Source organism: Gossypium arboreum, chromosome 12, assembly GCF_025698485.1.
Source record: "Gossypium arboreum isolate Shixiya-1 chromosome 12, ASM2569848v2, whole genome shotgun sequence".
Lineage (NCBI taxonomy): Eukaryota > Viridiplantae > Streptophyta > Magnoliopsida > Malvales > Malvaceae > Gossypium > Gossypium arboreum.
The window spans coordinates 113032834-113047262 of record NC_069081.1 but is presented as its reverse complement, the minus strand read 5'-3'; the positions used below and the strand labels follow the sequence as shown (position 1 = coordinate 113047262).

The 14429-nt window shown below is 30.6% G+C and overlaps 2 protein-coding genes and 1 long non-coding RNA gene across 3 annotated transcripts; all 3 read left to right on the top strand.

Moving 5' to 3' along the window:
• Positions 1-848, top strand: LOC128285302 (uncharacterized). The gene is made up of 2 exons (XR_008275777.1): positions 1-117; positions 560-848. It is a non-coding gene; the product is annotated as an uncharacterized LOC128285302 (long non-coding RNA).
• A 7262-nt stretch (positions 849-8110) lies between these two features.
• On the top strand, positions 8111-10751 carry LOC108477022 (uncharacterized). The gene is made up of 5 exons (XM_017779432.2): positions 8111-8265; positions 8381-8454; positions 8771-9408; positions 9640-9751; positions 10232-10751. Exons 1-5 carry the CDS (start codon positions 8191-8193, stop codon positions 10269-10271), a joined length of 939 nt encoding a protein of 312 aa, XP_017634921.1. The 5' UTR covers positions 8111-8190; the 3' UTR covers positions 10272-10751.
• Positions 10752-11108: 357 nt separating this feature from the next.
• On the top strand, positions 11109-12652 carry LOC108478240 (dolichyl-diphosphooligosaccharide--protein glycosyltransferase subunit DAD1-like). Its single transcript, XM_017780678.2, has 5 exons — positions 11109-11277; positions 11369-11416; positions 11885-11972; positions 12055-12098; positions 12344-12652. Exons 1-5 carry the CDS (start codon positions 11188-11190, stop codon positions 12425-12427), a joined length of 354 nt encoding a protein of 117 aa, XP_017636167.1. The 5' UTR covers positions 11109-11187; the 3' UTR covers positions 12428-12652.
• The last annotated feature ends 1777 nt before the right edge of the window (positions 12653-14429 follow it).

The window sequence follows — 14429 nt, the reverse complement described above, 5'->3', positions numbered from 1 at the left end:
GAAAGACAAAAGAAACAAAGAAGAAACAGAACAGAAGCATTTCGAAACAGGGAAAGAAAAAGAAAGAAAGAAAAGGGAAAGGAAAAACTAGGGTTTTAAGGTTTGAAGCTTTAAAAGGTAAGTCAATTAAGTTTTTTTCTCTTAATTTTGATGTTTTAGAAGCTTTGAAACAAGATTTTGATGAAATTAAGTTGATAGTTCAAGAGTTCATATGTTTCCAAGTAGGGTTCATGTTGGAAAAATTATGGAATTGGGGATTTAATTGAATGAATTCTATGTTAGAATTGATTAAGGGATTAAATTGTAAACTAGGCTATAAGTTTTATGTTGTAGGGACTAAATTGAAGAAATTTCGAAATTAGGGAAATATGCTGGAAATTTTATAGTTAAATATAAGTTTAGACAAAATTTGAATAGAAAAAGAGAGTGAATTGGATTAAGAAAATAATTAAGTTTAGTTAGGATTAAATTGGGAATAAAGTAGGAATTATTTAGAAATTTAATTATTTATTATAATTAATGCTGTAAATAATAATGTAAATTACTATTATTTTCGTAGCCAACAAAGAACCTGAAGCATCAGCATCGAAAGGAAATGAGAAAGTCATCGAGGACTAAAACGGGAGAATTACGGTGTGTATTACTATAATTCAAATTTTAATTATTATTGATTGCTGAAATTTTAATTGTTATGTATGGTAAGTAAGACTTGAGGTAAGTATGTGATTATTTGAAAAGTGTATTGATTGAAAAATAAATAAATGGTGACAATTGTATGGTGTTGATGGTATACACTTGTGTGAAAATTAATTTGTATATGAATTAAGATAATAGATATTTGAATTGAATGAGTATTGAAAATTTTGTGTAAATTAAATTGAAATTAGAAAAAAGTAAAATAATACCCTATTAACTTGTCGGACTAGATTCGATACAAATGGCATGCCATTGGATTTATGATGTGATGAAGAGATTGTAGTTCGTAGAGAAGATGTTTCATTATTATATACTTGGTTTATCCGAATAGGCATTTAATGCCTTATTGGTGTGTTGGGAGGATATATTATACCGTGTGTTACGGAGGATTTACAATATTCGAGTGTGTTTGGGTTGGATATTCGGTGTGTTTGGGTGGAAATCCGTGTATCTCATCATAGTCAGAGCTTTGTTAATAGGGTAAATAATTGAAATGAAATTTTAAAAATGAGATTATTTGTTTTAGCACTATTGAAAAGTACGAGAAAGAATGTATGAACTAAATTATGAATTGAGTTAGTATGAGAAAAATGAATTATGAATTTAAGATTTATGAAGTAAAATAATTATATATAAAAGTAGTTTAAATAATTATAGAATTTATGGTTGATGTTTATAATTTATTAATGTTAAATAGTCTTGATTTATAGTAATACCAATCGAGTATATCCATACTCAAATGCATTTGATTGTTTCCGTGCAGCAGTTAGTAGAAGTCAAGTGTCCCGCTCAACATCCAAAACAATCCCGACTCCAACACAAACTTGGTGATGTATATTTTTCTTTTGGGTAAAGGTGGCATGTACATAGGTGTTGTTTAGTCACCCGAATATGTATATTGTTTTGAGTAGTGAAGGATAAATTATAAGATTTAGATGGTTAAATGAAATGGTAAGGAAAGTACATGATATTTTGATACATGAACATTAAGTTGTTATATGAATGCGAAATATTGGTGTTGGTCGTTTTGGTTTGAATTTGCAGGAGGTTTAGGTAAAAATAAGCAGAAATGCTGCCGAAATTTTTATAAAAAAAAATAAAATTGGAATACTCGAACAAGTTCCGTTCTACTTTTAATATGTGTTTGAACTTCGAGAATTCAAGATAGGGACTTAATTATTATATTATACTATGAAACTTATATTAATTGTAAATTATTCGTAAGTTGTCTGATATGTCCGGTAATGCCTCATAACCTCATTCCGGCGACGGTTTGGGGTTAGGGGGGTGTTACATATTTTATTTTATTTTATTTTATTATTAAATTATTTAGGCTATTTTTAGTAAATCTATGTATATAAATAGGGGTATTTTGTTCTTTGAAGAGGGGACTTTTGTATTCTTACTTCAATTTAGAATTGGATTATTCTCTCTTTTCCTATTTCCATTAGAATTGAATTATTTTCTTTTCTCTTTCAATTACGTGGGAATTTTATCCATTTCATTTCAATTTCTTTGTTTTTTCTAAATTCGTCCAATTGCTTTTAGCCTTTCTATTTTTTTATTATTTTGCAATTAAGTTTTCATTTTTTTGCCCTAAAATTTGTTTTGACTGCATTTTGGTCCTCCTTGAAACTGTGCATTTTGGAGGGTGGAGATTATTTCCCTTTTTGGTCCCTTCTTGTTATTCACATGTTCAAATTGGTCCATTTCCTTTTATTTATTTTTGATTTGCCCCAAAATTTTGCTTTAAGGTTCGATTTAATCTTTTTTTTTATTTTCACTATTTTATTATCAAATTAACTAATTTAATATATTATTGCTATTATTATTATGTTTCTATTTATATTTATTTTGTTATTCTAATACTATTATTATTTATCTATTTATATTTCTACTAATATTATATTTCTATTTATTATATTTTATTTCTATATATATACTAGTATTATTTTCATTATTATTTTTCTTATATATGTTTTTTACTTTTGTTATTAACATTCTATTTATTTATTTATTTATTTTACATTTTTTGTTATTATCTGTTTTAACTTTTTATATAACGCTCATTTTAAATTTTATACATTATTTACTTTAATATTTTCATATATTATGTATTTCAAAATTTTTTTATACATTATATATTTTGAATTGTTTATATATTATTTTTAAAGAGTTTTATATATTATTTTATCTTGAATGAATACTAATTTTTTAAAAATTATTTTATATACTTTAGATCGCTTTTATAACAACCATTTTAAATTCTTTTTATGTATCATTTGCTTAGAATTGTTTTATATTTTATTTTAGATTTTATTACTTTGTATTTATTTGTTATTTGTGATTCATTATTATAACATTTTGTTTATGAATTATTACTTTATGTTGTACATTATTATTCTATCGCATTTTATTCGCTTAAAAGGTCGTGTTTTAATATCGTTTAAGTTTTAAAATCATTTTATTCAAAAGTTTTCAAAATAAGGCAATACTCGGTATTTGGCATCTTCGAGAAGATTGTGCCCTAACTTACTGGGTTTCAATTTTCCTCGTTGAATATAAGTAACCGAGTACCCCTTTTTCAATCAAAACGCTTAAGTTTCAAATAAAAGTTTATTCTCAGGAATTCGAGGTGTTGTGTCCTAACTCATTTGATATGACATTTTGAATCTCGAGATAAAGATTTCTAAAAAAATAAAGGCAATGTTTTATGTTTGGAAATTTGAGAAATCGTGCCCTAACGTGTTGGGTTTCGATTTTTTGTTGGACCAAATAATCGAATTACCTTTTGTAATTTTCAAATGTATGAGCTTTTGGAAATCAAGAATTGATCGTGGTTTCGAAGGTTGAAATAATCATGTCCTAACGTACTGGATGTGATATTATATTCCTTCGAAACAAGAGAATTTTAATGTTCAATTTGAGTTATTCAAATGTTTTAAAAGAAATTGTAGTTCAAAATATTTTTTTAAATTTTAGACAATAGGACATTAATTAATCAATTGGTACTAATTTTGGGGGTTACGAGGGTGCTAACCCTTCCTCGTGAGGAACCGACTCCTGAACCCTTTTTTCTCGAATTTCGTAGATCCAAAATCATTGCTTTAATAAATCAAAATGTTTTATTAAAATGATCAATCTCAAGGTGATCCGATCACATCTCAAAAAAAGATCGGTGGCAACTCCATTTTTGTTTTTAAGTCGACTCTCTTTTTTCAAATAAAAAATGATATCGACAGTGGCGTCATAAGAGTGGTCTATGTGTCTTAACAAGTCAAGCATTAATGTCGTTAGACCTAAATACCATATTAGAAGACAAAATGAAATTATTGGGGAACATTAAACATTTGAAATTGTAAATACCACATTGAAAGATTTGATAAAGTGCAAGGGGCAAATATGCTATTGTCCCTAAAAGTAATATGTCGAAATTGAAATAGAGATAATTTATTTCAAATATAATTATTTAAAAAAAACAACTTTACAATTTCAATATTAAGAGATAGGTGGCAACTTATCTTAGTTACCAAGTTTTGTTGAGAATTTTATATTAGATAAAAAAAAAAACACATTCATCAAACACATTTAAAATATTGATGTCAATGTTTTTTCATTTTCAATAAAATGAAGTTTTTTAAGAGTTTGTTTGGACATCACGAATTAGTTAGATGAAAGTGTAATTATTAGATAATTCTAATTACCTAGATGTGTTTGATTTACTGAAATGCAATTAGATTGCAATTTTCTATGTCATGTTTGATAGCATAAATTGTAATTATATAACTACATAATTTTAAAATTTTTAAAATATATTAATTATTATAAAAGTGATCAATTGTAATTGAGAAAAAATCTCTAAACAAGTAACTATTTAAAATCAAATCATCAAATATAATATGTTAGTAGTAATCAACAATATGATTACTAGTAGAATTAACAAAAAATAAAACATCCCATGCAAATTTATTTATTTACTCAAGCATTTTATATTTGTTAGGTTATTCCCTCTCTAAAATTAAACGTGTACTCTTTATCATCAGCGCTTGATTATTGATTAAGTATAGATAATCAATAGTAAATGCTTTATAATTTAGTTAAAGCAATTACAATTAATTCACAATAAATACTTGTTACAACATAAAATATGATGGTGGCTTGTAATGACTGCTTACACTATATTGGATGCAAAGAGCTGCTAGGGCGACGATGATTCATATTGTAGGAGGTGTAGAGAATAGCTATACTTGGAGACTTAAAGAGGTGATGAAGAGAGATCTGAGGAGAGTAATGTTAAGTATCCACCGAGCTTAAGTGCCATGGTAAGGTGGTAGGTGTTAGCCAAGGGTGCTCTGAGATTTGACTTGAAGGGACCAAGCAAAGGAGCTATAATATGTGATGGATTGATGGGTGCCTTCGTGGGGTTTTTTTTTCTAATATATATATATATATATATATATATATTGCAAGGGTCCCAATGCTGTGATATTTGGGAGAAAAGAATGTCGATATAGCTTAAGCGGGGACGTGGAACTAGACCTTTACAGGAGAATCTTTATAACAAGTTACTCTAACGAGGGAGGAGATCCATGCGTCTCATAGGATATAAGGTGTAATAATACTATTTAAGTTAGTTAATTATTTAGTAGATCAAAATGTATGAATAATTATCTAGTAAATAAAATTTATAGATTGTTAAAATGAAATTAGTAAAATAACGTATAATTATATATATATATATATATATATATATATGACCTAAAATTAAAATATTATTGTTATAGTATAAAAATAACTTCTTAAACTTAAATTAAGTAGGAGTGTATTTGAAAGCAGCATGGTAATTAGAATTTAGTATAATTATTTGTGTAATTACTACACTAAACTAAGGGTAACAAACATATTATTTAATATATTAAATAATTTTAAAAAAATTAAACTAAATACATTTTTTTAGTATTTTTATTTTACATAAAACCTAAAATAAAACTAACCTATATTAACAAAAATCAAATGGAGCCTAAATTGTAAAAAAGTCGATGTTGTTTAGTATATTAAACATGTCAATCATTTATAATCTTTTCATAGTAAACAACCTTTGTTTTTCAAACATATAAACGGTATTATTAAATTTTAACTCGATCAATATTGATATTATTGTCGTCTGAGAAGTCGTGAGTTTGAGTATCTTGAATATATTATTCTCTCATTTAAAGATTGAAATGAGCTCTATGTAATTTTAAACATTCTATAAAAATAATTATGATAAAATTTATAATAAAATTAATATTAAAATATAATAATAAATATAAATTGAATAAAACTCATATATAAAATAAGATTGAAACCAACTCTTAGAAATTCGAAAACTAAAACATCCCTATTAAAGAAAGACTTGGTACAAGGTTGAATAAATTAATTAGGTAAAAGATATTTGTTTAGTTGGATAGGAATGTATGGACAATAATTGCGGGGTGGTGATCTCATAAACTTGTTGGCCAAGTAGTCGACCCAAAAAGAAAATTAAATATATTCCACGCAACATTAATTTCTTTTTTTTATGTGCCGGCTATTCTACACTGAATAATTCCACTTATTCAAATTTCTTTATTCTATGCAAATTGATCTGCCCTTTTTTTCTTCAACGCTTCCTTCTTAGTGCTTATTGCTTCACACTATCTACGGGAAGTTAAAAAACTAGTTTAGAGGAGGAAATTGGAAAGTATAAATTTATTTTTATTAATTTAAAATTTTAAAATTTTAAAAAATTTAAATAAATAATTTTCTATTTTAGAAGGGGGTCTCTACCAGCCCCCAACTCTGCCCCTGACAGTATCCAGATTTTTTTATACACTTGGGTCTAGTCTTTTTAGGACAATAACATTAGAATCTTCCTTGGGTGTTTCTGATTTTACGTGTTGACAAATCTATTTCACTCTATTTTATAACGCCAGCAAAAAAGAAATGAAGACGATGCTTCTCGCCTACTACTTTGCCATTTGCCAATAAAGCCGAATTAGTTTTTTAACTTTTGGACGGTATTGTTATGGGTTTCAATATGATAGCATTGTAGTTCTAATTTAAAAAAAACAAAGACTTAGACTTAAAGACTTGGGAAAACCATATTGGGCCTATATTGGACTAAATTTCAGGGGTACGTCTGAACTTTCTACGTCGCTTAAGTTCTGTCTCAAACAACATTTTATATTTTTAAATCATTGAAATTAGATAATAATTAAATTTATAGAAAACATTAAAAGGGTTAGGATAATTATTCTTTTCGGTGACAAAGAGGCTGTAAAGCCTAAACACAAAACAAAGGACTACACATAACCTTCATGTTTAACAGATCATTTCGAAGCACATTCCAAATCTACGTAGCTAGCTATAAATGTTTATGGCGGGGCTATTCATCTAAATTTGAAGTTTCATTCAAAAAATAAAAAGTTTTAAATGAAAATACTAATTAAAAAAATAGATTTGAATAAAATTTAAAATCAATTTCTATATAAATTGGAATTCAGATAACATTTTTTTGGCTGAAAGCTCGGCTCATAATATATTGTATTATAAAAATTAATTATATATATTAAATAATAATTATACATATTTATATTGAGTCACTCGTGCAATAATAATTAAACTCATTATCTAAAGCCCAAAAAAACTACCCAAGTAAGGGCCCCTTTAGGTGGGTGGTGCATTTTCTTGTGATTAGTTTAAAAACAACAGTAGTAGTGATATTAGATATTATAGTAATACTATAACGTCCATTCGAACCGGCCCTAAATAACCTAACCCAAAATTTTAAAAATTAAAAAATATATTTAATATAATAAAATCATTATTACATTTATATTGGTATTTTTAATATAAATACTTCTTTAATGTATTTTTAATGTGTAAGAAAATATTTATTTTTGGTAGTTTTACTGTATTTAGTGTATTATATATTTAAAAAATATATTTAGATAAAGATTAATCTTAAAAAAATCAAATATGGAAAAGTCTAGTAGGGCTTGATTTATCTTTTTAATTTGGGCTGGACTTGCATAAAAAATAAACCTATTTTTTGAATTGGGTTACTCGAGCTTGAAAAATTGACTAGATACCTTACATGAGCACAACCCATTATCACTTCTAAGCTTAAATCCCTGCACATGCAATTTTTTTATTGTCTTTAAAAAATAAAAAGACTAAAATATATTTTAAAAATATAATTTATTTTATTTAAAGTAAACTAAGCTTTTATTTATTGATAAAATAGAAAGGTGAAAAAATTAAAGAGACATGAGTTGAAATGTTATTATCTCGACAAACAAAATTCATATCTAATAATTAAGTGCTTTAACATGGTGAGAATTTAATAGGGATATTATTATGGAGAAGAAAAGCACAAAGGGGGTTTAGGGCTTAAGGCCCAAAAGAAACTATGAAAGGGGACAGGGGTTTTAGCCCTTCCTGCCACTGCTCTGGAAACCTTCGAACGAAAACATGGGCAAAGAAAGTGAGCTTTGGGACGACTCCGCCCTCATCGATGCCTTCGACAACGCCATGTCCAAATATAAGGTTTCCCCCTCCCTCTTCTTTTCGTTTATTTTAATTTGGGTTTTTGGTTGCAACAATCAAACTTTTTTCAAGTTTATAATTTGTTGTTTTAATGGTATATGCATTTCTGCTGCAGAAAATGCATGGAAAGAAAAACAGTGAGGCCAATGTCTCTGTTTCTGTTCATCAAACCGGTGATGAGGCCATAAAGTAAGCCTTTGTTTCCTTATTCTTTTTCCTTTGTTATTTGCAGAAAATACGATTTTGGTTAATATTCAAAAATTATTATTGAATGAAATATACTGTTGACGGTATATATTTTTAACCACTTGGGAATGTAATAATTCTCTTCTTGATCAAATGTGATGTTGATATGAAGTTCAATTTTGATAATTTTGAATTTCAAGAATCAAGATATGTTATTTCAGTTTGATTTCTTCCCATCTTTATTGCCTTTCTCCTTCTTTAGGGTTACTTAAAATTTTCTTTGTTTAGTTACATTTTTACATACTTCTGGTTTATAAAGACCCAGGGATGCAGGAGAGAACAGCAGTTCCAGAGCTAATACTGGGATGGAAATGGAGGCGGCGAAGGATGTTGAACCAGTTAAAGAAAATCATACTGTAAAGTTACAGACTCCTGAGACTTACATAGATTCATCAACTAGTCTGCCAATGCAGGATAAGCAAGATGGGAATATGGCCTATTCGGATTCGCAAGCTGCGCAGGATTATAACCAATTACTCAACCAGTATTATGAGGTTGAAGACAAGAGGCAAATGATTCTGCAGCAGCTTCAGCAATTTGGTAGTTGGAATTATCAATACTCGGGTGAGGGTTCTAGCACAGCTGCACAGTGGGGTACCTCCTGTGCTTCTCAGGAGTATCCAATTCCTACAAGTCAAGCTGCACACTCCACTGTCATCTGTTCGTGTTGCCCATATGCATGTCAATCTCTGGCAACAACATGCACATCATATCCTTGCTGTTCTTTGGCTGGGACATCTGTTGGTAAAATTAGCACTGAACCAAACGGTGCAATGGCTTATGGAAACTTACCACCTTTCATAGATTCCGACATTGTTAAAACAGCTATGGGAGCTGCAGAAAAAGCTATATCCTCTATGACAACAAAAGCTTCTATTAATCCTAATGTAAATGAAGGTAACTATGGCTTTCCCAAGTGTCGTAAAGAGTTATCAGGCTTTTTGTTTTACCGTCTCAAGCTTGTTTCCGTAATGTGTTAGCAAAAGTGAAGTGTTATGCCCATAAATTTAGCCCAAGTTGATTAGTATACTCTTGCCTTTTTTGTTATTCAATAATGGTTGAATCTTGTTCAGCACTATTTTGATGTGTATTAAATTTCTCATAGATTTATATTTGCATTGAATGCAGAGAACAAGGAGAAGAAAGATGGTGAAGAGGAAATGAATCAAAGTACTAGTTGTGAAACTGATCTCACTGTACTTTTAAATGCATGGTATTCTGCCGGCTTCTATACAGGAAAGTAAGTGATTCCACTAAGCCACTTCTCGAATTGTCAGAAACCTGAATACATTTCTTTCTTCTCTTCTTTTCCCCTAATGATTATGATGAATGAGCATTTGCAAAAATATATCTTTCGTCTCAGACAGTCTTGTATTAACGCTAATACTAATAAGTAACTCACAAGCATCTGAAATTAATAAATATGTCTTGTGGGATACATATTTGTGATAATTTGTTTAAATGGCAAGTACTATTCACTAAGAATCAGGTATCCAGTCTGATGTAATCTCTTAAGAGAATTTATTAATTAGGTTGATACATGCCTGCTGGATGTGTTGACTATTTCTTTCATTGGGTATGCCAGTACATTCCCTATCTCAGATATAAAAGTATTTTGTTAACTCTGCCAATACATTGCTTTTAAACGTTATGTATCAAATAAAATAATAGACTTGTGTTGAGCTCTCTAATCATATAGAAGTTTAACATTGATATGCAGGTACCTTGTGGAGCAGAGTATTGCTAAGAGAAGGCAGTGATAAGCAATTCTTATTATGCAATGTGGACTGCTACAGGGCGAGATCCCAGATATCAGTCGTCCTGCACATTGCATGGAATCCCTACATTTATTTGGTAGGCAAGAAAGGAACGTGAGAATGTATGACCAAGATACGAAGTGTAGTAGACATGCTCGGATTTTGCAACAAATTCAAGAAATTATCAGATAACGGCTGCATGGTTTAAGGAACAGCTTTGCTGATGATCCTGTTAATAGGGATTTGTGTTGGAGTCTAAATAGTGCTAAGTTCGCTTAGGCATGTTACTTTGTTAGATACTTTGGATTGCACAGCTTATTATGTGTTGCTTGTAGTGTTAGAAGTAATGGGAAGGCCATCAAAGTGATCAACATTCATTTTTGTTAATTTGGGTTGGATTCAACATAAGCTCAAATCCACTTAAGATCGTTGGCATAAAAAACTAATATTATATATCGTCACATTGCATTAGTAGCTAATAAATTCTAAACATTTAGTTCTTTTAAATTTACTAGAATTATCACTCAATTCTTATGGTAGGATTAATCATGGTTGTTTAAATCAGACTAATTGGTTGAGGCATTGATATGAAGAGAAACTAATTCACAAACCGGTGAATTAAAAAATTGGTTGAATTAATTTTAAATATTTTTTATTAATAATTTATTTAATCAAACTTATAAATTTGAAGAATTTTAACATCAGTTAGCTTTTTAATTTCTTTCTTCTTTTTATAAACTGATTAATATATATTTTAAATAAAATTAGAAGAATGAATGGTGGAGATTTAATCTTGACAATCGATCTCGGTAGACCGAAAAGGTTCATTGTTATTATAAGAGAGACGATTCAGTATGGCGTTAGCTAGTTCAGCAATAGGAAACCCATTGGGCAATTGGGAAATTAGGGCAGAGCAAATATGGCGAGAACATCATCCAGTAAAGAAAATGCTCAAGCTTTATTCCATTCTCTTCGCTCTGCTTATGCTGCCACTCCAGTCAATCTCAAGGTCTCTCTTGCACTCTCCTTCCTTCCCTTTTTAGCTCTCACTTCCTTTTTCTAATCCTTGTGTGTTTTTTTGGGGGGTTTTCTAAGTACAGATCATTGATCTGTATGTGGGTTTCGCAGTCTTCACCGCTCTGATCCAGGTACTTTCGCTCATCTTTAGAAATCCGTTTTCTCTCCCTCATTTTTAGTGACTGAAATACATTGATTTGTTCTTCTGAGGTCTCTAATTCTTTGCCTTCGCTCTATATTTAATCCATCGTAGCTGTCTTCCTTGAAACGCACTTAAAAAAAATAGATAATCAGAATAAGAAATTGGAAATGTAAGTATAGATTGAAGGAATTAATGAGTTTGTATATAATCATGCTCAATGTTTTGAATGAAATTCCATGAAAACCAGCTTATAATAGTGTCAAACGATTGCCGACTGTTTAATTGTTGTACTGAGTCGATTGCCGACTGTTTAATTGTTGTACTTAGTCGATTGCCGACTGTTTAATTGTTGTACTGAGTCGTGTATCTTATGATTTTTTTTGTGTAATTCTATCGAATATATTTAGTTTAGTTCATTATACGTTGTTAAATCTTGAGTTACCTTGAGGATCCACAGGTGGTTTACATGGCTAGTGTGGGATCATTTCCTTTCAACTCTTTTCTTTCTGGAGTGCTTTCTTGTGTTGGGACTGCTGTCCTTGCTGGTAAGTGGACTTTGCATCATCGCTCTTTGGCTTTACTAGATAGAAGACTTATCTGACACCCTTTTGGTTTTGATTGATGCAGTTTGTCTTCGCATTCAGGTTAACAAGGAAAACAAGGAATTCAAGGTAAGCATTTCAAAGTTGTCTTACATTCCAGTAGTTCTTCGGGCAGGAGAATAAAAACAAAATTGGATGGTCTTATTGTCCGTCCAACTTCAAATTGAGGAGTTCAATTTAACCTCATGGAATAACATCTTTTCTCCTTTGAAGTTTTTGGATTTGGGGGGAATTCAACTGGGTGTATGTATATAGGTGTGAACATTTGATTGCATGTTAAATCCTCAACTTGAAAATGTTCATATCAATTGCAGGATCTACCACCTGAGAGAGCTTTTGCAGATTTTGTTCTTTGCAACTTGGTGCTCCATTTGGTGATCATGAATTTCCTTGGATAAAATCATAATTTCCAGGTTTTGCTGGACTGCTGTTTTCTCAGTTTCCGGCCGTGATTCATAATTTTAGCATGAAATGAAGTTCTTAGATCATCATTATGAGCTTGAGCATAGATCCAGAACTGTAGTAGGAATTTGATATTTTATCTTTGGCTAAAAGAGTTTCAAGATAACTTGATGAGAAACAAAAGACATTTGAGTACAGATTTGATCGTTCTGATTTCTTTACATCATTGTCATTTAGACAAGCACTTTATATTTTGGGATCTCTTTCATGCATAGTTTGACAAGTTGTAGCTGGAAATTTTAAAAGGAAAAACATAAAATTCACATTGAACTTAAATCCAACTTAGAAATTTACATCTACTAAGAGCATATACTGGCTCATGATTTTCTAATCTAGGATATACATGGATGGAACATTTGAAAGTTGTAGGACTAATGAAGCGGGTACGTGGACTAGGAAGTGCCTACCAACTGCTTAAATATCTCTTACAGCAATATACTTGCCACTGTAATTCTTTATTGGTGCTCGTTCAATTAAAGTATTGCAACCTTAAGCAGAAAAGTAACGTGCCAAGACCTAAGAGTGAGCAAAAACCCTTTTGTTGCATATGCCAATGAGAATTGTGTGATACATGGTTTAACTGATCAATTTTTATGATAAGAAGTTAGGTCTCTATTTACCTTGTTGAAACAGAACATCAATTCTTAATTGGATAGTTTTACGGATAGTCGATGCAACCATTACAATCGGCAATTCATGGGCTTGAAACGTATGCGAATTCAACATTTTCCGTACTTCATTTATCCGTAGACATTACATATAAGCTAATTTTGGATGCCATATATTTGCATAAACATGAAAAATTAATGTTATAAATATAATGAATGAAAGATGTAAGCGTGAAATGGCGAATGACCCCATTTTGTTGGATATGTGGGCTTGAGCAAGAAATTGTATAATCTTTGCTGTTGGAGATGTTAACTCGGATAAGGTATGCAAGTAGGGCAGATAACGATGGAGGGAGAAGACCATACATGATGGAGAGGCAAATTGGGTGGAAGAACCGTAGGAAGGCTGGTTCAAGCTTAAATATACAGTGCTGCAAGACAATGTGGAAATAGAGCAGCTGCGGAGTCTGTAGGTGATTGGAGATCAGGATGACTCGAAGCTTAGGGCCTGCACTGTGGGGGGTGTATGAAGGCTTGAAGCTCGAATGATGTTGAAACTGTTGTGAAGCTTCTAACAGGGAAAGAAATGATCAGGAGAGATCTTAGCATGGTAAATAACCTTATTCAGGTTACTCATAGGCAGTGACAGGTCCAAATAAACCATATCTAATCGTGCGGCTGATACATGGAAGTTCTATGACTAAGGAGATTGAAACCATCCTTCACATCGATGCAGTGGGTTTTACTTTTACCACGACTTGTTTCTGCAACACCGGCTTTAGAACTTCCTTCTCTTCTATTTCCAAAAAGAAAAACATGAAACATGTAGGAATTGTCAAATCTAATGCATTCTCATAAGACTATATGCTTATATTGGGCCTAACCTTGTCCAATATGACATATTTGAGCCAGGTGCAAGCAAGAGATCCGTGGAGTGGAAATGCGATGAGGTGGGTGGTGTCTGCCTCTTACGAAGGCCTTAATGAGAGTCCTAACAACCACAAAAGTTGTGAAAAAACAAAACAAAACAAAACAAAAGACTCCATTATTAAATAACAAAGAGACCTGACATACATCTAATGTTTATGTCTGTTTCTGGAGATTTACAAAAGGCAGTAATATGTAGTTAGTGTATATATAAGGTGCAGCTCACATGGTGAGTGAAGAAAACATCAGAAAATACTAGCAAAGCTTCTTCTTCTTTTTAAAAGAAAAAAATCCTTCTTTTTGTCTCCTTGTATTCGATGTTTATTGTTGGTTGTGCAGCTTCCCATTTGTTAAACTAAAAACGCACTGAACAAAGCACGAGAATGCTTTCCTTTCACTCTTT

Excerpts from the sequence above, each read along its gene's own strand:
- LOC108477022 (XM_017779432.2), top strand. The coding sequence starts at position 8,191 with ATGGGCAAAGAAAGTGAGCTTTGGGACGACTCCGCCCTCATCGATGCC. Across the intron at positions 8,266-8,380 it reads ACGCCATGTCCAAATATAAG|AAAATGCATGGAAAGAAAAA; the intron begins GTTTCCCCCTCC and ends TTTCTGCTGCAG. Across the intron at positions 8,455-8,770 it reads ACCGGTGATGAGGCCATAAA|ACCCAGGGATGCAGGAGAGA; the intron begins GTAAGCCTTTGT and ends TGGTTTATAAAG.
- LOC108478240 (XM_017780678.2), top strand. The coding sequence starts at position 11,188 with ATGGCGAGAACATCATCCAGTAAAGAAAATGCTCAAGCTTTATTCCAT. Across the intron at positions 11,278-11,368 it reads CCACTCCAGTCAATCTCAAG|ATCATTGATCTGTATGTGGG; the intron begins GTCTCTCTTGCA and ends TTCTAAGTACAG. Across the intron at positions 11,973-12,054 it reads TGGGACTGCTGTCCTTGCTG|TTTGTCTTCGCATTCAGGTT; the intron begins GTAAGTGGACTT and ends TGATTGATGCAG.